At 41.8% G+C, this 24,540-nt stretch overlaps 1 protein-coding gene across 1 annotated transcript in view; it reads right to left on the bottom strand.

Moving 5' to 3' along the window:
* The window catches only part of LOC309554526 (cell surface hyaluronidase CEMIP2-like), a gene marked incomplete at its 5' end in the record, with an annotated part of 142,550 nt that overhangs the window by 17,653 nt on the left and 100,357 nt on the right, over positions 1-24,540 (bottom strand). The window contains one exon of the mRNA XM_082256275.1: positions 17,321-17,529. Coding sequence (XP_082112401.1) covers positions 17,321-17,529 — 209 coding nt within the window. The remainder of the gene's footprint in view (positions 1-17,320; positions 17,530-24,540) is intronic.

Raw genomic sequence — 24,540 nt, 5'->3', positions numbered from 1 at the left:
CTTGGGCAGTGCCAGCTGAGAGGGGAAGAAGGCTGGCACCATTTCACAGAACAGATGATGAGAGATATTTTATCCAAATAATCCTCAGATAAACTGTTGATTATTTTGTTGAAAACTACTAGATTGCGGAATTGGAAGTAGAATGGAATCTGCTTTATATGCAGGACTATTTTTCCAGCTATACAAACCAATGAAGAAGAGAAAGCAGAGATTGTTTCTTGTTTCCTGAACTGTAAAGAGACTTCTAAAAGCTCCCATAGAGGGATTGAATTTAGGATTATTCCTGCTGGGATGAGCCTTGGTGTGCTAAAGACCGCCAGGAAGCTGTCTATGTACTGGGCCAACCAACTGCGGCTGGGGCATTATTCCCCGTGTATCCATGCGTACACAAAGGATAGTGTATACATGTGTCTGCGGGGCTTGGAATGCCTCGACCACAGATGATTAGCCCAGTACGGTGTCATATTTGTAGTGGGCTTGCTCACCGGGGTTCAGGCTAGGATCCTAACATGCAGAACTTCATCCATCTTGCTGAAACAGCCAAAATTTGAGCTGTGAATGGCCTTGCATGCACCACCTGGATCAACAAATGTTGATTTAAAAACAAGGTGAGCAAAGTAAAAAATAATCAGCTGAACTGTGAATGCCTAATTAAAATTACTGGCATGCTACTACCGCCATCTACGCTGTTAGCGTGGATAGAGGAATTGATTTGCTCTTGTTAAGCCCATGGTAATCAAGCTGTGCATGAAGGCCTTAGTTCTTCTCCATATAGGGTCTAGGGTGTGATGGTAGAACATGGACTGAAGGATCCTGACCGGGGGGTCTCTGGTAAAGCTAAGAGTGTCCACCGAAAAAAGAAAGGAGAAGAAGGCGGGAGAGCGCTTATAGTATAATAGATTAATTAACAAAAGGATAAAATTCTTCCACAATAAGAGGAAAAAAGGTCAAAATGAACTTACAACTGTTGAGACAGCAGTCACCCAGCAAGGGAGGGAAACACACCGCAGGGTCAGTGTGATCACTCTTTATGTCCCAGGGATTCCCAACCTGGGTGCTCTGTGAGGTTCTCAGGCGGGTGAACGAATCAATAAAAGCAGTCAGTGCAAATCAGACCACCAAAGAAAATGGCCCCACCTATAACTGGCCTTCATAGCAAAGAACACATGGAAGGGCAACACACATGAAACAAACAAAAATAAAATTCCCAGTTCAATTTGCTAACCAGTTTGCTTACCAACCAAATTAACCTGTCTAACAGTTTGCGTCAAAACAGGTGTTTAGTTAGCACACATTTGCAAACGCATGTGTAAGCTGCAGGGCCACTCCACGGCTCCCTGTATTACCTGCAGTCCTAACTCTAGTGAATTTATGAGAGTCTTCACAGTGGAAGCACATGCAAGCTAATGGATAGATGGGGGCAGGTGAGCCTGGAGGTGGCCCATCCCTCCTGAAAGGTAATTGGGGGCAGAGGCAATTTTCTTTGTTGTTAATGTGTACTGGTGAGTGGACATACCTGATGCCTTTGCTGTAATACCATTGGCTGGGCTTCCATTATGCCCCCAATTACCTTTCAGGAGGGATGGGCCACCTCCAGGCTCACCTGCCCCCAGGGAGCCGTGGAGTGGCCCTGCAGCTTACACTTGCGTTTGCAAATATGTGCTACTAAACCCCTGTTTTGACGCAAACTGTTAGACAGGTTAATTTGGTTGGTAAGCAAACTGGTTAGCAAATTGAACTGGGAATTTTATTTTTGTTTGTTTTAAATCAGACCACCGACTGACTTTTTCGCACTGACTTCTCTTTTCGATTAGTTCTTCGCCGCATCCCTTTCATACTCTTCCTCTACGGCTCTCAGTTGAATATAGCAACACATGTTCTGAAGTGGGCAAAATATGGAAACAAAATAAATAGCCTATTAACCTACTAGCATGTCATGGGAGTGTAATACGAAACCTATGCAAGTACAGGAAGAGCATGCAAATGCCATGTCCCAGTTGGTACTACCACCAAGGTCTCCAGGGCTGCAAAGCAGAAGTGCTAATTGCTAAGCTATTGCCTTACTGTCTGTGTCCCCACTGGGGAGAGTTCTCTTAATTTTTGGTGGTGATAAGCATGTCATTACCAGGATGGGATGTGAGGGAACATCTCACACAGGGTCACAGACAATAATAGTAAGCTAACAAAAATGGAAAGTGAACCAGCCACACCACTGCTAAGAGGACCACATACAACTTTAGTCTAATAAAAGTCAGGGAGACAATCCAAGGGGTAGCTAATGTATTTCTTGGTTTAGATTATGACCCTGAGGAGGGAATATTGTATTGAAATCGAGATGCCGTTATGTTTTTCTAACCCTGATGAAGGACCCCTAAAACACGTTGGCTACCCTTTGAATTCTCCCCCAGATATTTATTGAAATAAAGTTGTATCCAGACCTCCTAGCAGTGGTGTGGTGCTTCAATTTCCATTTTTGTTACATTACACTACAAGTCAAGGAGACTATGGAGATCTTCTAGGTTGTAGAAGCTGTCTGTTTGGGAACCATATAATTTAAATCAACATCCATATTTTAAGATACCAACACTAGTAAGACTACCTTACGGGTCCAGCAATATTTTTCCAGTTTCCTCAGTAAAGGTAAACTACTGCATTTCAAGCCTTCTTCTATTGTCACTGGGATAGGAAGTGAGAATAAATCCCCCTAATGAGATCATTTACAGAATTAACCTATGTCCTAACCCTTTCCCATCAACTCTAGAAGAAGAATTATTGCTGGCGTTCCACTTTAAGTAATGGGTTTAGGCCAATTTGCACTCAGAGGGCTTAGCGGGTCAATAAACACATTTCATAACAAGTCTCCTGCTTTGTCAATGCTGTAAATAACGTCTAATAAATCTAGAAGGTAAATTACACACTGCATGTCAACAAGGGTATAAGTAAAGCAACATTCCATCCTGTAACAAACTCCCATTGCAGATGAAATGGCGAGGTCTCCTGTAGAAAAGTTTTATCTGCAATGCATCAAAATGACGATGAACATATATCCAGGTGACGGCTAAGTGGACACGAGCGCTCCGACTTCAGGACATTTCCCATAGAGAACTGCCTGGAGCTACATTACTGCAGTAGTGAGAGTTCGGGAGCACTCCAGGATAACAATCAGCTTTATACACGGCCAAGAAAATTCCAAAATCTGGAAGAAATTCCATTGCTGAAAAGTAGCCAGACCTTAAATGTTCGCCTCTCTCGAGCTGATTTCTAATTATTAATATGTATTTCTGTTAAGTAGGGATTTATTATAACAGTAAAGAGTAAAGGTCTTAGTGTTAATCGCCGTCTCAGGGAGGGGGGGGAGCTATTACCACAAGCTTCTCCCAGATCTGTAATACCGGATGAATAAGATGTATTTTACTCTCATACTCCCGTCTATAATCAGGGGGTACCCCCTGGACCGACCACTGTGCCTTAACCCAGGAAGAGGGGGGAGGGGGGGGGTCATTTACTGAGAAATGCACAAAACAATCTGAGCTTAAACTTATTTTTATTGTTTAAAGAGAATGAATTATTTTAGTACTTTACAGGAATCGGCAGTAAACTTCATACACCAATTAAAGTAAATTGGAAACACGACTTCCAGATAAGAATGACTAACCTCATCTTTTCTGAAAATAGGAAAAGACACAACATTTGCTGTAAATAGTTGAATTTTGGTCTGTAGCTCACCTCCTGCTTTGTCTGTTTGCCCCATATAGGCACTTGGGGTGGATTTACTAAATCTGGAGAGTGCAAAATCAGGTGTAGCTGTACATGGTAGCCAATCAGCTTCTAACTTCAGATTGTTCACTTAAAGAAACTTAGAAAAAAAAAAAGACCCGGAAGCTGATTGGTTTCTATGCAGAATTGCGCAAGATTGTGCACCAGAGTGAATTAAAATTGATGATTTTTTTTTTAAATTTAAAAATCTGATTTTTTTACATTTAAATCAGATTTTTTTTTATTTTTATTAAATGTATTTTAATAAAATTCTATTAGAGTAAAAATCTATCTAAAGATAGTTTTCTATTTAGGATACATTATTAATTTTTTCAGCATGAAATGGAGCTTAGTTATGTAGCATGAGGCTGTATATTCTGCTATTTTTACATTTTTGGTAAACTCATTCAATGAATTCAAGCTCTGCAAGCTGGGATAACATGCACGGCATTGATGCATTCTCACAATTTCACACTAACTACCAGCAAGAATGAGTTTTTACATTTAACCACTTCCGGACCACCCACCGCAGTTATACGTTGCTACTTTGATGTTAAATACCGGGGTTATGGCAGTTAAGCGGGCAGTCCTTTTTCTCAATAAAGTGGTCCCAGGGGCGCCGCTTTCTGGTTGTTTTCCCAGTTTACCGATGCCTTCTAGGCAGGACGTCGAGTGAAGGCAAGCTGGCCTCCACTCGACTCTATGAGGAACAGAGTGACATCATATGTCGTTTCCTCCCAATGGCCCTAAAGGGGCCATTTTTTTCATGATGAAAAAAATGATTTTTTTTTTTTTTTTGCTTTTTAGTATAGATGTGAGATCTGAGGTCTTTTTGACTCCAGATCTCACATTAAAGAAGACCTGTCCTGCTTATTTCTATTACAAAGGATGTTTACATCCCTTTTACGTTTTTAATTTTTAAGTACCAATGTTTGTCGCCATTCCACGAGCGTGTGCAATTTTGAAGCATGACATGTTGGGTATCTATTTACTCGGTGTAACATTATCTTTCACATTATAAAAGAAAATTTGGGCTAACTGTACTGCTTAGTTTTTTTAAATGCAGTGACATGTATTTTTCCCCAAAAAATTGCGTTTGAAAGACTGCTGCGCAAATACCGTGTGACAGAAAATATTGCAATGACCGTCATTTGCTAAAAAAATGTATATAATGTTTAGGGGTTCTAAATAATTTTCTAGCAAAAAATACTGATTTTACCTTGTAAACAACAGGTGTCAGAAATAGGCCTGGTCCTTAAGTGATTAACCGGTTGCCGACCGCCGCACGACTATATACTGCGGCGGTCAGCCCCGGCCAGGCAGAGTGACGTATCGATACGTCACTCGCCTGTCACTGACTTGCGAGCCTATTGCGGGCGGGCGCGCGCCCGCCGAGGCGCGCGCCCGCTGCGGCTCGTTCACAGACAAGTCAGTGCGTGTGACCGGAGGACTCGATGCCCGCCAGTCACACTACGATCGCTCCTGTGAAGGGAGAAAGACAGAGCGGCTTGTGTAAACAAGCTGCCTGTCAGTTCTCCCTGTGTAAAAGTGAAGATCTGACCGTTCTACTATGTAGAACTGTTGATCTTTGCTTTTACACCAATAGCAATGTCCCTACACAGTTAGAATCACGCCCCTAGGACACACTTAACCCCTCCCTGTCCAATAAAGTTAACCCCTTCCCTGCCAGTGTCATTTTTGCAGTAACAGTGCATATGTATAGCACTGATTACTGCAGTAATGTCACTGGTACCCCCAAAAGTGTAAAAAATGTCAGTCAAGGGTCCGATCTGTCCGCCGCAATGTCGCAGTACCGAAAAAAAATCGCAGATCGCCGCCATTACGCGTTAAAAAAAAAAACACCAAAAATGACAAAAATCTTTCCCTTTGTTAGTAAACGCGATAACTTTTGCGCAAACCAATCAAAATACGCTTTTTGCGATTTTTTTTTACCAAACATAGGTAGCATAAAACAAATTGGCCGAAAAATGTTAAAAAATTTTGATTTTTACATTTTTTTTGGGGAATTTCATATAAAAAAATGTGAAAAATATTGTTATTTTTGCAAAATTTACGCTCTTTTTTTGTTTATAGCGCGTGATCAAAAAATCGCACAGGTGATCAAATACCACCAAAAGAAAGCTCTGTTTGTGGGAAAAAAAGGACGTCAAATTCGTTTAGGTACAGCGTCGCACGACCGCGCAATTGTCCGTTAAAGTCACGCAGTAAAAAATCGCAAAAAAAACCCTGGTCCTTTAGCAGCCAAATCCTCCGGGGCTTAAGTGGTTAAAGAGCACCTGTAATTTCAGATCGCGGCAGCGCCTGTTATCGGGAATCCAATCACCTGCTGCTGCCACGTCCCTCACCTTGTTGTGTCACTGCCTTGTCACCAGCCATCCCATTAAGTGAATGGGACTGTCGGTGAGTCAGCTGGTCAGAGGAGGCGCCGCTGCAGGACAGAGATTACAATTTCCCTTTCAAAATTATTATTTAAATCAAGCCTTTTTACTAGTGATTTAACTCATGATTTAATTTGTGATTTAAATCTTCTTAATTTTAAGCAAATTCACCTTGTTTTGCACTCTCCAGTTTTATTAAATCAACCCCCATTTGTCCATGCTCTTAGGCCACATACACACTGGGGATTTATTCCTGATCCATGAGAATCCGATGTTCAGCTGTGGGTAGAGGGTAAAGGTGTACTGCCCAGCCCAACTATTGGCAGCCTGTCAAAATCTATGGGCTCTTACACACAGGAGGCCAAGCGGCAGTAAAAACAGGCTGCAGAGCCACAGTTTTACCACCCCAGTTTTACCACCCCCAGCCAACCACCAGAATCCAAACCAGCCATATAATAAACCCCTCTATTGATTTCAATTGGGCTACGTCGTAACCACATGCAATGTACGTGATTTTGGCACAGCAGTGCAGCATTGCAGGGTTAAATTAGGTTGTGAGGTTAGGCTATAATGTCGCCTCACTGCCTGTCAAACTCCCTCTGAAAAGTGGTCTTCGGTGCACCTGGCCTGCCTAAGCTGTACTAGAAAAAAAGAGATATATGCACTTACTTCTTTTACATCCGCTCTTGTTGGGTCACATGATCCTGCAGCTCCAGCTCTCCTGTGTCAGTGAGTGGCTGCTGCAAGGGAGAGGAGGGAGCGACATCACAGCTCCTGGAATTCACAGTCATTGTCGAATGCTCTCTTGCACAAAGGCTCACATGACCAGACCGGAGTGAATTGAAAACAGGTAAGTACACAAATCTTTTTTTTTTTAAAACACTTTGGGTAAGATAGGTAGGAGGGAGGGAGAGGGAACATTTTTAAGAATAGTTATAGCTAGAGTTTTGTTCCACTTTATCCACTTCAATACTGGGCACTTTCACCCCCTACCTGCCCAGGCCAATTTTCCGCTTTCAGCGCTGTCGTACTTTGAATGACAATTGTGCGGTCATGCAACACTCTACCCAAATACATTTTTTATCATTTTCTTCACACAAATAGAGCTTTCTTTTGGTGGCATTTAATTACTGCTGGGTTTTTTATTTTTTTTGCTAAAAAAAAAAAACAAAAAGAGACCAAAAATATTGAAGAAAAAAAAATTTTTTTCCTAATGTATGTCAGAAGATTTAGTAAAATGGTTAGTAAAATGGATTTAGTAAAAATCTTTCTCCTTCACTGATGTGCGCTGATGAGGCTGCACTGATGGGCACTGATAGGCTGCACTGATGGCCACTGATGAGGTGGCACTGATATGCAGCGCCGATGAGCACTGATAGGTGGCACTGATGGGCACTCATAGGTGGCACTGATGGGCACTAATAGGCGGCACTGATGGGCACTTGTAGGTGACACTGATGGGCACTGGTAGGTGGCACTGATGGGCACAGATAGGCATCACTGATGGGCACTGATAGTCAGTACTTATGGGCATTGATAAGTGCCACTGATGGGCGGCACTGATGGGCATTGATGTGTGGCACTAATAGGAATGAGAATGAGCATAACTGATGGGCATAGATTGGCCTCACCGATGGGCACAGACTGGTGTCACTGATGGGCACAGAGTGGCATCACTGATGGGCACTGTTGGGGCTGCATTGTAATCAGGGCACTGATTACCTTTACAAGTCTTCCCTGTGAGAAGATGCCACTGATTGGCTCTCCTCTCCTTATACTCTGTCAGTGTGAGAGAGGAAAGCCGATAAACGGCACTTACTTTTTTACATGTGATCGGCTGTGATTGGACACAGCCATTCATGTGGGTAAAGAGCCGCGGCCAGGAACACGGTGAGCCGGCGATGTGTGTGCACGATCGTGGCTAAACTGGGCGCCGTCATATGATGTCATCCCAGAATGAGAGCTGCTCCACTGTCATTTGTCGGCCGGCGAGTGGCAAGTGGTTAAAGAAAGCTAAAAAATAACAGATTTATTAGGGGGGCTGACCAGATGAAAATTAAGGAAGAAAAAAAACGAGAAAAAAAACGAAAAAAAAAAAAACGAATGCAGCCATCAAATCCAAGAATCGGCGAGATGCAATATATTCAATTTTTACTTCTTTTTTTTTCCTTTACCCAGTGTGTATGACTATGGCACAGCAGAACAGGCTACACAAGAAATAGAGAGCGTGGTGCCCAATGTCAGTAAATATCCAAACATTCATTTTAGATTCCTAGAGCATGAACAGAACACAGATGCTTCCCATCAGCCTTACATGGCATTAAAACCACTGACACAACACTGTAATATAATTTAGCATTTCAGAAAAGAATGTGGAACAAACAAAGCCAATTTATTACATTAATAATAAAAATAAGGCCGTTTTCGAATTTTCCTAAAAGAATGACACCATTTCCCTTTACGCCTCTACACAAGAGAAACAAATGACTCATCACTTCAAGCCACAACCTCAGATCCATGCTTTGGGTCAGAGACGGAGATACACGCTGACACAATATTTCAACAGAAAGCGCATGCGGCAATATTGTTCGACTGTGAAAACTCCGCGGTTATTACAACTTTATTGTAATGTGCTGACACCATGACAGGACGGTGCGACTGAAGGGCGCATTTATGTGTCACTTGGACTGATAATGATAAGCGCCTCTACTAACAAATCCCCGACACATACAGGCAAGCCGGTCTATTTACAACAGAGGACCAATTATACGGCTTAGGTAAAAGTGCACCTATCATCTCTGGCTCTGCAAGCCCATTATTAACTCTGCAGTCCAATAAGAGCTCGTCGTTTGGTGATCAGAGTGTGGTGTGCTGCTTTCTAATAGACAGTACTTAAAGGGTAACTCCACTTTTGAAAAAAAAAAAAATTGTAAATTAAACAAAAAAATATATAGCATATACAATTGCTATTAGAGGTCGACCGATTATCGGCAAAGCCGATATATCGAGAGCCGATATGCACTTTCCCCGATATATTGGAATCGGCCCCTGAGGTTACCAATATTGCCAATATTTCGGGAAAGTGCTGTACAGGATTGATGCCTGCAGCTAGTGGCATCACACTGGTACCGGAGTCCATAGCCGATGGTCGGCTGTCTTGTAATGACAACCGATGCGGCTAAGAAGCCGCTCGGCTGTCATTACAAGGAGCGGGAGGGGACGCCCCCCCCCCCCCTCCCGCCGCCTTCCACGGCTCGCCTGGGTCTCCCGTCGTACCGGGAGACCCGGGAATTCTACCTAACCGGGTCTCCATTTATTTTAATTTGGTGCTGCCGAGTACCCGGAAGTGATGTCATGATATGACATCACTTCCGGGTACTGGCGGCGCCAAATTCAAAAAACATACAGCATTCAAAACAGCCATACTTGGCGTTTTGAATGCTTTTAAGTGCAGAGAAGGGGTTTTAATGTCTACAGTACCTGTAGACATTAAAAAAATAAATCATTTTTTTTATGTCCGAAAATATCGGCCAATATCGGCCGATACCGATATCCGATAAACAAAATATCGGTATTGGTATCTGCATTAAAAAAACGATATCCGTCGATCAATAATTGCTATACAAGCCATGATGTAATTTAAAGTTATCTAAAATTGCCTCTCTTTTTCAATCGGCGGCTGCTTTAATTTTCTGTAAAATCCAACAAAATATGGCAGCCTGGAGGTATTCTGTACGCTATTGGTGCACAGAACACCCCCAGATATGTACAGGTAATTTCCTGCTTGTGTGATTGGCTCACTGATTTTCCCAGAAGTCTGCACTAAGATACAAGTCAGATTTTAGGCATCCCCTGCAATAGGAATTTCCGTTTTGGTGAGATATTCCCCAAAGGAGTAAATACTTTTTAAGGGATGGAGAACAAAAAGTATATCTGGACAGTCGCACTCCAATGCAAATATTTATTGAAAAAAATATAAAAATACGCCAGCATACAGAGGTACGGATCACAAACCGCTGACGCATTTCACACTACTAACAGTGCATAATTATAGCTACCTGTTAGCTATGATTAACTTCTTTAAGACTGTAAAGATTTGCCCCTTAATGACCAGGCCCTATTTTACGATTCGGCACTGTGTTACTTTAAAGGACAATTGCGCGGTCATGCAACGCTGTACTTTTGTGCATGTTTTCAGCACAAATAGAGCTTTCTTTTGGTGGTATTTGATCACCTGTGCGATTTTTATTTTTTGCGCTATAAACAAAAAAAGAGCTACAATTCTGAAAAAAAATCAATATTTTTCACATTCTGCTATGTAACATTCCAAAAAAAAAATGTAAAAATCAAAATGTTTTAACGTTTTAGGCAAATTTGTTTTCTGCTACATATTTTTGGTAAAAATAAATTGCAATAAGCGTATTTTGATTGGTTTACGCAAAAGTTATTGCGTCTACTAACGATGGGAAAGATTTATGTCATTTTTATTGTTTTTTTTTTTTTTTTTTTTAGTAGTAGTAATGGCGGCGATCTGCAATTTTTTGCGGGACTGCGACATTACGGCAGACAGATCGGACCCCTAACTGACATTTTTGACACTTTTGGGGGGACCAGTGACATTACTACAGTAATCAGTGCTAAAAATATGCACTGTTACTGTAATAATGACAGTGGCAGGAAAGGGGTTAACATTGTGGGTGATCAAGGGGTTAAATGTGAGCCTAGGGGAGTGATTCTAACTGTTGGGGGTGCTTGTGAAAGGACCATAAAGACCTGCTATCCTCTATAGAAGGATCATAGGAGCTCTGTGATCATTCCAGGGAGAAGAACGGTCAGCTGTGTTTACAACAGCTGACCGTTCTTCTCTCTCAGCGGGGAACGATCACGGGTGTCAGGCGGCAATCGGAGCCGCCTGCCCCGTGCAAGCAAAAATGCTGTTTTTGTTTTGTTTTCTTTGCATTTCATTGGGTATTCTTTGCAACGATAAACTTCACCACATTCAGTAAGCTGTTGGGCAAGTACATGAACAATATAGGCTGTTTGGGACTTTAAATGAGGCACAAGCAGGTAATGCTTAGCGTCTCCATCCCTGTATCAGAAAAATGTTCAGCTTTTGGGCAAGTACCCTTGCAAATTGAACAGCCTATTTGACTTTAGTAAATCGATCCACTGAGTCCTGTGCACCCCAATGTCTGGCTTTGGGGCTCATCCCCACCTTCTACATAAATCCCTGTGTCTCCTCACTGACACTTCCCTCCCTACATCGGTTACGGAGCTTCTGCTGAAGAGCTACCATACGCTTCTGTCTGCAATGAGTTTGTTTTGTGAAATGTGTTGGCAGCCATAACACACACTTATGGCTTGTGCTAGTGCAGGGAGTTCTGGCACTTATCAGAATTGACAGAGAACAAAGAATCTTCGCCTGGAAGCCGGTCAGACACACAGCCGCACTGACAGCCTTGACGGAAAGCCACAGAATGCAGCTAATTATTTGTGAAGCCAAACAGGGACAGCTTATGTCTAAACTGCCTTTGTCACGTGTCATCGGGGACTGTCACAGACCGCCAGAGCCACGCGTTGGGAATCCAGCACCATAGACTTATGCTGCGCATGTGGCATCACTAATTACTAACATATAAATGACAACCCTCAGTAACGAATACCTAGAATCGCGCCATAGACTCATTTATATAGATCCTTCTGAGGGATGCTAGATCCTCGTGTTTTATCTAACAAAATTTTCCTCGCATGTGAGGTAGCTAAGGGTGCTGTAGCACGCTAGCTATCTACAATAATGATTAAAGTGGCATCTCCAGTAATAAACCAGTAAAATACAGTTCAAAAACACTTGATTTTGGAACATTAGTTTGATTTTCTAATGGTTAAAGTGGTGAAATGGACATTTGTTTTCAAACTGACACTGGGAAATTTCTTTTACAGGCACACCCTGTGTGTGTTTAGGGACCAGCACCCCCATGTCATATAGGGACACAGTGGCTGTGTCCATGTAGCTGTGCATCCCAATAGACTAAAATGGGATGCCGGCACGGGAATACATGTAACCAGGGCTTTCTTTCAGCAGGAACGCAGTTCCGGCACCTCCGGCAGTGAATGTATGTAATGCTAAGGGGAGCTGGGGTGTGCTGAAGAGTCTATTGATACTGGCAGCTGGGGGATCTATTGTTGCTGGGGGGGGGTAAGTATAGTGTTGCTTGGGAGGGTCTATTTTAATGTGAGGGTCTATTGTTGCTGGGGAAGGGGGGGGTATGTTGATGGTTGGTCAGTTGTTTCTGGGAGGAATCTACTGTTAAAGGAAAGATCTATTGATGCCGGCTGCTGGAAGATCTGTTTTTGCAGCTGAAGTTCTATTGGTATAGGGGGGCTATTGTAGCTGGGGAGGCAGTGTTGCTGGGGGGGGGGGGGTCTATTTTAATGTATTGTTGCTGGGGAAGAGGGGGTGGGTTATGTTGCTGGTTGGTCAGTTGTTGCTGGGAGGAATATACTGTTGAACGAAAGATCTATTGATTCTGGCTGCTGGGAAATCGGTCGTTGCAGCTGGAGGTCTATTGTTATGGGGGATATATTGTCGTGGGGGGTGTAGTGTTGCTGGGGGAGGGTCTTTTTTAATGGGAGGGTCTAATGTAGCTGGGCAGGTCTATTGTTGCTAGTGAGGAATCTATTGTTGCTGTAGAAGGGGGGGGGGGTTAAGTTGCTGGTCGGTCGATTGTTGCTGGAAGAAATCTACTGTTGAAGGAAAGATCTATTGATGCTGGCTGCTGGGAGATTTGTTGTTGCAGCTGGAGGTCAATTGTTATGGGGGGGAATAATATAATTGTGGGGGATGTATTGTTATTGGGGGCGTCCATTGTTGTGGGGGGGGGGTCTATTGTTGCTGGTGGGTCTATTGTTGTAGGGGGTCTATAATTGCTGGGGGGGGATCTATTGCTGTTGCGGGTATATTGTTGCTGGCTACAGGGGATCTATTTTACTGTGTTTCTTGTTACCATTAACAAATTCCAAACACATTTTTTATCACCACAAAATGATACTTGGTTCTGTATTCTCTAAAAGGGGCGGTACAGGAGGAGGGTGGGGGGTGGAACCAAGGAATGGTGCTCGGAGGTGAGTAGGGGGCAGAGACAAGGGGTGACTCAGAAAGGGAGCATTCCTTGACCTTTTCTCTGAGAAAAAAAGGCCCTGCACGTAGCACCGGGGCGCCCCCAGGCCGGTAAGAGATGGTCCTGCACGGGGCACAGAGCAAATTGCCCCATTTGTGAACAGAGCCTTAAGGGCTTCTTAAGAAAATGAGTTGAGTCAGTGATGGAAAGAATGTTGTGGTAAATGATTTTTCAGAATTTCCATGTAAATGTTCAAATGAAAGTCTAGTTGTGTATAGCCAACCTAATTCAGTGGTTTACATAGACAAGCTATGGAAACATAGTATGATGCAAAACTGACTTTCACAGACCACTCACCCGCACCCACGTGTCTGTCATACTGGGATGAGCGGCTGGATATGTGCAGCCACCGCATTCCCATATACTTGCATAGGCTGCCAGTATGTAACAAGCCCCATAAACACACGGCCCATTCACGGTCTTTGGGCCTCAGCACCTATATGAGGATTAATACACATAACGACTAGGAATAAAAATGTTAAAGGGTAACTTCACTTTCGTGGGGGAAAATAAAAAGCAAATAAAGAAAAAATAATATAGCATATACAATTGCAACACAAATCATATTGTATTTGAATGTTATCAAAAATTACCTTTCCTTTTCAATCTGCAGCTCTGTAATTTTCTGAAAATGTAATGCAATATGGCTCCCTGGAGGGATTCTGTACACAGAATGCATACTGACCACACCCCCAGAAAACTAATTTCCTTCTTTTCCCAGAAGCCTGCACTAAGATACAAATCAGATTTCAGGCATCCCCTGGAACAAAAATTTCATATTTGGATTTGGTAAAATCAGTGAGCCAATCACACAAGCAGGAAATAATGTTTCTGGGGTGTGGTCAGTATACCTTCTGTGTACAGAACACCTCCAGGTAACCATTATGCATTGTGTTTTCAGAAAATTACAGGGGCTGCAGATTGAAAAGAAAAGGTAATTAATAACAACATTCAATTAAATCATGATTTTTGTCGCAATTGTATACGCTATATTATTTTTTCTTTATTTGCTATTTATTTCCCCCACGAAAGATGGTTACCCTCTAATATTTTAATATTTATTAATTATTGCAGTTATTATTATTTTTTGGTATATATATATATATGTGTGTGTATATTATATGTGTATATATATATATAAATATATATGTATGTATGTATGTATGTATATATATATATATATATATATATGTGTGTGTGTATATTATATGTGTATATATATATATATATATATATAAATATGTATGTATGTATGTATGTATGTATATATATATATATATATATATATATATATAGGGGTAGCGCTTTACCATTTATCAATTATTATATGCAAAGTGAAATTTTACCACATTTACTAAGTTCTGGGGAAAATTCCCTTGCAATGTGCAACTATCTTTGCAAAGTAAGTGCCTATATATATATATATATATATATATATAAATCAACCCCACAGTAAAGCTGGCCATACATATAAAGGCTTCTAAATTAGTTCAGCCTGTGGGTTTAAGGAATAGAAATCTAACAGATTCCTCCATCCATGCTAAACAGTACGAGAGGATAAATCTCGCACTGCAGCTATTGTATTCTGATTGGATGCAGGCACTGTTTGGCTGACAATTTTTTGCCCCGCTACTTTGATTTGGATTTGGGGCAGAGTGGTGCCAACAGGGCCACCCACTGATTTTCAGGCAGTTCATTATAAACAAACCGAAACTTGCTCAGGTTATGGATGGTTCAGGTTAGCATACCCACCTCAATACTTTTTGTGCCCCCTCAGTAGGATCTGCCTACACTGCTCTCCCTCTCCCCTCTCCTTTGCAAAGTGTAAAAACAAATGCCCAGTGAGAGGAGTCCTAGTTTTTATGGCAGAATTGGCTTCCACAAGTGCCTAGGGGGCTCATCCCATGTAACCATTATTTTTTCTTGCTAGCAGGATTGGTATTAGCATATGCTAATATTTTCATAATTGAGATATGTGACCATCTAGGTATATTTGAGTTATTGGCATTCAGTATAGCAACCAGTGACAGTGGGCTTTACAAATGTAATATCATACTAACACAGACCTAAGTAAATTGAAAATCTGCTAATTCCAACATCAACATAGGCATGTGCACAGGATGTGCCAGGTGTGCCTGGGCACACCGTAATCACCATGTGTGTCACAGATTCCCCCTGTTTGGACCCCTGATATTTAACCAAAATACCCTAACACGGCTCCTAAACAAAATTGGATAAAAAAAATAATAAAAAAAAAAACAATTGTAAAAAAATAATAAAAAATAAAAACTACTGACATTGTCCACTGTCCTACTGACACTAATACCTGCCCTACTGACACCGTCCATTGCTCTACTGACACTGTCCTACTGACACTAATATCTGCCCTACTGACACCATCCATTGCTCTACTGACACTGTCAGTATATATACACATGCACACACATGCATATGTGTTTGACCTTTGGGGTGCACACCCTAATGCAATAGGCTGTGCACACCTATGAACATCAACAATATAAACCCAGAATATAAATTACAATCTAAAGTAGCAATACACGTTACAATCTAATTATACAGTCTCTGTGCAATTTCCTTTAAAATGATCAAATCCATGTAATACCTTCCTAAACAGAGAGGAGCTTGGGTTCACTCCAAATCCGGAAGTTAGCTGTATTGCTGGGTTGAAGTGATTGTAAACGATCACCTTGTAAAACAACCCATTCAGTTTAAAATAGAAATGAAAGGCAAAACATATGTGTGAACATATAAAAAAAAAAAAAAAAACATTATAAATACCTGTTTTCTCTTTTTTTTTTCTAAGGCCTCTTTCACACGGGCATTCCGTATGTCCGTATATCACCCCATCCGTTTGCGGATGATATACGGACATAATGCATGTCAATGGGATTGCGGATGTCAGCGGATGACACCGCTGACATCCCATTTTCGTCCTTTCAGTTCTGTTCCGTTTTTTGGAACGGAACAGAACCCTATTTTTCTTCCGTTTAAAAAACGTAAAGGACGCAAAATCGGATGTCAGCGATGTCATCCGCTGACATCCGCAATCCCATAGACATACATTATGTCCGTATATCATCCGCAAATGGATGGGATCATATGCGGACATACGGACCGGATAACACAAGTGTCATCCGTGTCCGTGAAAAAAAAAAAAAAAGTTCCGGAGCGGATCGCAATACAGTCCGCTCCGTGTGAAAGAGGCCTAAGTGATTACATTCCCTCTGTTCTCAGCTGCATAAGAGCAGGGTGAGGGGAAGCAGCAGTACTCTGAGCTTCCCAGTGAATGGCAGCGGGGGCATGTCAGGACAAGTCTGAATATTGGAGGAGAGCACACTGATTTCTACCAGCATAGCTAGAGAACTGACCACGGTGTGCTCTCCTGCTTAGTATGGTCGTTTTTTAATAGGAAAGCAAGGGGACTGGCAGGATCACCAGGGACAAGACTTTCTCATGCAAGTACATGGTGCAGCAAGCACATATCAGGAATATGAAGTGTTGGGGTTACAAACGCTTTACTGAGCTGAGGACGTGAGATTTCCCTTCTGAAATTGCACGCATACAAAAGATACTTGACACATCTTTGACCCAACATGGCCATTTTAGGCCAATATCATTGTCCTAATATTGCCATGTGGCCATATTGGGTCAGTGATATCACAAGCATCCCCCTCCCCCTCCATGTTGTGTTCAGCTGCGGGGTGGGGATGCCCCAAAGCTCATTGGGCCATCAGGGATGTGATCATTTGACAGATTCAGGTGAACTGTGCTTGAAGTGGGATGCAAACCCAACTCCTTCTATTCCGATGTACATCTAATCAGATGGGCCCTGGCACTTTTTAGTTCTTGGAAGATCTCAAGGAAATTGTACGGTTAAACTGTAATGTACATAGCCAGTTTACCTCCTATTTGTGAGAGGTGTAAAGTAAGAGTTATCTAGGAGATACAATGCAAAGTCCTTAATACCTGTTGAAGTTAATCGGGTATAGGATGACCTCCTTTGGAGATGGGCCTTCCCAACGGATAGTGTATGGCTGCTGTAACATCACCACCGGCTGATATTGCTGATACGGTGCCCCCTTGTTTACACCCACCAGCCTCAGTGGATGGGAAGGATAAGCTGCTCTGGCCACCAGTATGGTGAGGTTTTCTGGGCGCCTGGCCTGTATATACAGCTGCAAAGAAAGAAGGACAAAAAAACATGAAGAGTCAAAGCCAAGCAATCCCAAACATGTGCTTTATATAAATATTTTCCTCTAATATTTTCCCCTTAAGAAAAGTTCAATGTCTGTAAAGAGCCACTGAGCTTGTGCCAACCTAAATATTAAAGAACAATCATAAAAAAATCATTTGATTATTGTTAGCTGCTTTGAAGAAGTGGAAGAAGAAACTGTATTTATCTTTTATAGTTTTTACGAAAAGAAAGGAGGCAAGGTCAATAAGCACCGGCTACTACAGTCACCGAAAGGTGGTGGCACTTACTAACTAAACTATAGGGGCCATTGACAAAACATAGGTTTCAGATGTCGGTGCAATGGTAATCATACCCACCAACCAATCTTCAATTTAGATTGATAAAACATAGGTAACTATTTAACACCTTCTTTCTTCCTTCTGTTACTTATGAATGTCTGACCAACGACACCAAAAAATGACTAAGTCACTTCCTTGTTATCTACACCTAGACAATGCAACTGCCTTCTTGTTGGCCATACTAGCCCCCCTATCAGTTTATCTTGATACGTGATATCAGGTATCAGATATCATCCACCTAAAATCGGACGAAATATCCTCCTATTTTTCTCTCTCATGCTCGCGTTCACAACCGTTTTTAGTTGACAGTGCATAAATGTTCACGAAATTTCTCGTCCGATTTTTCTTTTTTTTTGGCACATTTGTTCCCAGACTTCCGGGTTGTCAGCAAACTTCAGATCATGCGCGGTCTTTCATATCCGATTTTTCCCGGACGTACTGTGTACACATTAAACGAAAATTGGTCGTGCTGAAGACGGTCGAAAAAAAATTTTGCTGTTTGTCCCTCCGTTTTTTTTCGTTGAAAATGTCGGGATCGGCAGCTGAAAGTTGTGTACACACTAGGCGAAAATCGGACGATTTCACATCGGGCGGGAATTTTCGGCAGATTTTCTACAAGTGTGTACCCTGCTTTACCAACTGCTCACCATCCTCCACCCCTCCCTGCCAATCTCTCTACTGGCTTCAGCTTGCCCAGTGACTAAAGTTCAAAATATTAACAACATACAAAACCATCCACAACTCTGCCATCAATCCCATTTTAAAATATCACCCAAACTGCCCTCTTACCTCATCCCAAGACCTCCCGGGGTGTCTATCTCCCTCATCACCTCCTTACATGCTCACCTCCAGGACTTGTCTAGAACCTCACACCCTCTGGAACTCCTTACCCCAGTCTGGCCTGCTATCTCCTAATATGTGTGCCTTTAGGTGATCTCTGCAATCTCATCTCTTCAGGGAGGCCTTTTCCTCCTCCACCTACTTCCTCCATCAGATTATCCTACACAGTTATTACCTTTTGTATCAGTGGACCCTCCCTTTTGGATTGTAAGCTCTCATGAGCAGGACACTCCTAGCCCTGTTTTATTAAATTGTATTGTAACTGTACTGTAAAGTGCTGAGCAAACTGCTGGTGCTATATAAATCCAATATAATAGAAGTAATCTCACAAGAAGATGGGTAAAGTGGTGCATAGTGATACTTCAAGGCTGATGAACACTTTCAAATCAAATCTATATGGTCAGCTATTTGTATAATGATACTATATGATCAAAAGTGATATTGAGTTCACATTTTTGGTGAAGGTACAGTTAATGCCTGCAAAGACAATAAACTGGGGTTGGCCCTTTTCTGTTCCAGTGTGATGGTAACTAAGCTATAACAACATGGTTTGTGGATAAAAAACTGAGCTATCCCTATTCAATAGTATTTAAAACTTTAAAAAATAAAAAATGTATGTTGCAACTTGACACGTTTCGTCATAGAAATAACGTCATCGGACGTTTTTGCACTCACTTACCATTGTTGGCACTATATATATATTTTTTAAAGTTTTAAATTAGATTTTTAACAGCCGTAGGGTTGTTTTTTACTCATCAATTGCACCAATATTATTGAGTAACCAATTATAGCACAATTTGCACTTTACATTATTCTGAAGGTATAGGTATACACAAGGTGTTATTCCATATTTATTGTACCGCACTGCATATGAATATTTTTTATGAGCACTTTATAATATTAATAATACTATTGAATAGGGATAGCGCAGTTTTTTATCCACATACATTTTTACAATACCTATTGTCTGAACTAGCAGCTCCCTTTTTAGTTTAAATTATCATATCTGTTTGATTTCCTAATTGGATGCACCAGTGGCGCGAGTGATATACCAATTTAAAACAACATGGTTTGACATGTTTGGTGTGGAAGAACTTGAATGGCCTACACAGAATCCTAGCCTCAAACCTATTGAACACCTTGGGAAAGCCATTTCAAGCCAAGTTTTCTTGACCTTACAAACGCTCTTTTGGCCGGACACACATTCTCACAGACACATTCCAAAATCTTGTGGAATGCTTCCCCAGAGGAGTGGAAGCCTATTACAGCCTCAAAGGGGGAGCATACTCCATATTAATACCAATGTTTTGGAAATGGGATGTACTACCAAGTTCATAAAGGTGTGATGGTCAGGTGACAACTAACGTTTGGATTGGGGGAAATGAAATGTCCAACTAGCCCATAAAGATGTGATAGTCAGGTGTCCACCAACCTTTGGCCATCTAGTATATATTTCATTGGGCTTAAACTATAAAAACAGATAGAAACACTTGGGAAAGATATTATAATTTGGCTGTAATTTAAAGGTATGGTCTGCCAGACATATGATAATAGTTCTGGGTGTAACACCAAGTACAATAAAGATTATTTTCAGATCACACAAAGGCTAAAGGTAGAAAACAAATCAAAGAGGCTGAGGTATGGGAAAAACACATAATCTACACCCCATAGAGGAATGTAACCTGTTGTTGTTGTCAGAGTAACCGAACAAAACTGATTTACGATATACAGCAAAGAAAGACACGTATGTGTTTAATGTTCCATGACAGAGCGGACTGAATTCCTCCCGGCTTTCACCTGTAATATGCAGCATTACCCAGAAGAGAGATTCCAAGTACACAAATCTTTTTATGACTACCTGAGTTGGGAGCTGGATTTGGCATTTTCATGGGTGTTAATTATAGCTGTTATTGTTCACCCCTCCGGCTGTGGGCTTGGTGAGAAAGCTTACTACTCACAGCATACCACAGCTAAAGACAGTGGAGGAACCCTAATCACGTGTAAGTCTATGAACTATTACACACACGAAAACAGAGGCACGTGGAGTCAATGCTGACTCTAGACAGATAGACGCATGGCTGCTGGGTGCTGCCAGACATGTCATCCTTACAGTGTTCATGTCCTTATTGCCATATTTATATTGTGTGTATTGGTGTGAGTCTTGCGCTGTCTGGAGGATGTGTGCGTGTGGTACCCCTTAGTGCTGCGTATACCAATTCTGTAAACCATACAGCATTGAATATAAATAGAGGGGGGAGGGATATCGCGCTTCAGGGGGGTGGTATAGGTAAATATTGGATATTAAATAAATAGATTAACTAAAAACGCTGTTCAATCAATATTCAATAATATATGGTGGTGTTTAAATCAAGTAAAATCATCTAGTGTACAGTGTATCCATAAAATATTCAATAAAACATATTAAATATATAAAACACACTGCTTGTGCATATATCTATAAAGTGCACAGGTGCTGTGAAAATAAATACGAAATTATATAATACAATAATCCATATACTAAATATTCTTAATTCATGTGACAATAAAGTGCTCAGTGCTCCATCTCTACACAAGTGGGTGATATTCTCTCAGCATCCAGTGCTTTCAGTTATTTTAAAGTGCTTAAATTGTCCCAAATTCAAAAATAAATAAAATAGAAAAATCTTCTTATTCCAAGTGTTGAACCTCCACCTTACACCATGTGGACAAACTGGGTGATTCTCTGCGCCTATCACCCCTCAGGGTGTGCTAACCGCTCACCTTAAATTATAGAGTGTTGCGCCTTTTTGTTGTAAACATATAGTAATCCTCTCCTCTCTTTCCTTGCTCTATGCTCAGGAGATGGTGTTCAGCCTTAACTGACTAGATCAGGGTATATGTCCTCAAAGGGTCCCACGAATCTCAAGAGGAAAATGCTCACATAGTGCAGTATTGCCATAGAAATGTGTTTTTATTAAAGTTAATCGAAACACTTACAAACAAACGTGGTATCTGCGCATTCAATCGAATACAGGGGATCGCGGACCTTACTTCCGCATACAGAACGTCACTTCCGGTGCTGGCCCTACGCGTTACGTCACGTGACTTCTTCAGGGGATCACATATTATTTGTAATATGGCGATATTACGCATTCATGTAATAAAATTCTGTTAAAGCTTAAAGGGTAAGTTCACCTTTTCACATAAAATTAAAAGGTGGACTAAATTTAAATACCCTGGCCACCCCTCCAGACCCCACTGCACATAGGGGCCACGATGCTCTGTGCTGCAGTAGCAGTCCGCACACTGCAATACATAAACCTGGTGGGAGTAATCATCATAATGCCCAAAATAGCAAGTCCTTATTGGTCAGTGGGACTGTGTATTGCAGTGTACGGTGCATGAACCACTACAGCGGCAGCATGGGGCATCACACCCGCCATGTGCAATGGCATCCAAAGGGGTGACCAAGATATTTGGAGTTATTTAAGTTAGTTCACCTTTTCATTTTTCCTGAAAAGGTACTCTTACCTTTTAAAGAGGTTGTAAACCCTCTCTTGGAAGTTGTACCTATAGGTAAGCCTTTAATAAGGCTTACCTATAGGTACTGTAAATATCTCCTAAACAGTTTCGGAGATATTTACTTTTAATGCAGCTGATTACGTCATCGGCGCATGCGCTCTGAAGGAACGGCCACCCGTGCCATTCCTTCAGAGCCCTGTGCCGTGTATGGCGGCTCCGGCGCGCATGCGCGGGAGTGATGTAATCACACCTTCGGCCAATCAGATGGCCGGAGGACGCAAACCAGGAAGCAGGACGGCCGAACATGTTGGCCGTCCTGTCGCTGTGCGGGCGGCACTGCGGGGGCTTCGTTCTAAGGTAAGTATTTCATAATGAGCTAGTATGCGATGCATACTAGCTCATTATGCCTTTGTCTTACAGGTTTGTTTGTTTTTTTTTTCTCATTTCTTTGTGCAGAGTTTACTTCCTCTTTAAGTACTTAAAGAGACCTTTTCACCAACCTAAAAAAATGCAGGTAAAAAATCACAGAAACAATAAAGTATGTTAAATGCTAATTTGTGGTATTTTTCCTTTCTATATACAATGTTTTATTCACTAATAATGTGACTCTGAGCTAGGGAATTCAACCATTTAAAAAAGGATTGAATATGTAAGCACAGCCACAGTTCTGCATCCCTTCTTGGGCATCACAGCCCTCTCTTTTGCAACTGCCTGTTTGTCTATGCTGGCCCACCTCCTCCACCCCACACCACCCCTCTCTACATAAACTTATATGTTGCTACAGGAGAAGGAGCTAGAACTGCTAACTCTGAAGCTGGAAGAAATCATATAGCCTGACAAAATAACAACCACAAGGTGACCCCAAACCTCATCAATAAACCAATGATGTCTCCAAGCTACGGCTGTGGGCCAAATTTGGGTTGCTACAGGATTGACTCTGGCCTGTAGCTAGGGTCAGGTTCCCCCTTTGTGCTGTCTTTCTCCAAGTCTGCTGACTGCTAAGACCATCAGAGTCCTAGCAACCAATGAGGTGCGTGCCCCAGCAGGAGGATGGAATTTCCTCCATCTATGCCTGCTTCACCTCCTGGCTCCTATCCTGCTGCTACACTGACTACAGCCATGTTGTAAGTAAGGTAGGGGTGGACCTCTGACATTATGGGCTCAGATTAGGACCTTGATGTAGGGGGCTCTGATGGGGCCCCTAATGTAAGGTATGATATGGACTCTGATGAAAGAGGGGACTCTTGAGGTGGACTGTTATGCTTTGAAGAGAGCTCTGATGTAAGTGGGGCTTTGATGGGGACCCTGCTGTAATGGGAGCCTTGATGGGAACACTGATATAAGAGGGAACTCTAATGTGGACTCTGAAGTGAGGGGAACTCCAAAGGAGGACTCTGATGTAAGGGCTTGTCACATAGGGAGTTCATAACCCTGTGTAAACTACTACTTTACACAAAGTAGTTGATTTGAAAATAATTTGCATAGCCATTCACACAGTGAAAGTACATGCCATTCATTTTGTGTGACCTGGGCATAAAAAAGGAATTTATCCTGTGCGGTTTGAATGTAAAGAATTGATTTTAAACAGAAAATGCTGCATTTAGCCTCTAGATGGAGCTAAATATGATGGAGCTAAGTATTATAGGAAATCCCTGTGATGCTTAGCTTCATCTAGTGGCTAAATGCAGTATTTTTAATTTGAAATAAATGATTTACATTCAAACAGCACAGTGTATAGCCTAGTTACATTTGGTGTTTTTTTCCCTATTCTCACAGAACTAATGTAGATGCACTTTTATTAGGTGAATGGCTATGCAAATTCTTTTTAAATCAACTCATAAGTTTATATGTTAGTGGAGATCAGCATTAAAGTAAGCCTGCTCCTCTGCACTGCATGTGTAAAAGCATACATTCTATTTGTAACTCCAGTTTCAAACTCAAATTAATTGCGGGCCTCATCAGCATTATGCTTTCCCTCAAAGGGTCGGTTGTATCTGTAAGACTAGATATCTAGAGCACCCCACCCTTCTTACATCAGATGTCAATAGCCCCACCACCATCAGAAGTCAAAAGTACCCCACCCTCCCTTACATCACAGTGCACCCCCTTACCTTGTGCTGCTGCGGGGAAGAAGCTGGGGACAAAGCTGGGAAGCAGAGAGTGCATGCAGTGGTGTATTTAGGTTTTGTGCTGCCCTAGGCCTGACTAAGTTTGTGCACCCCCTAGTTTATATATGACCCACCACTTCCTGTAAAGGCCACACCCTTCCTGTTTATGACCCGCCCTGACATCTGTACACCGCAGACCACAAC

Source organism: Pelophylax lessonae (genome assembly GCF_965119305.1).
Source record: "Pelophylax lessonae genome assembly, chromosome: 4".
NCBI classification, from domain to species: domain Eukaryota; kingdom Metazoa; phylum Chordata; class Amphibia; order Anura; family Ranidae; genus Pelophylax; species Pelophylax lessonae.
The sequence above is the reverse complement of the archived record's forward strand: the minus strand, read 5'-3'. Positions and strand labels throughout refer to the sequence as shown.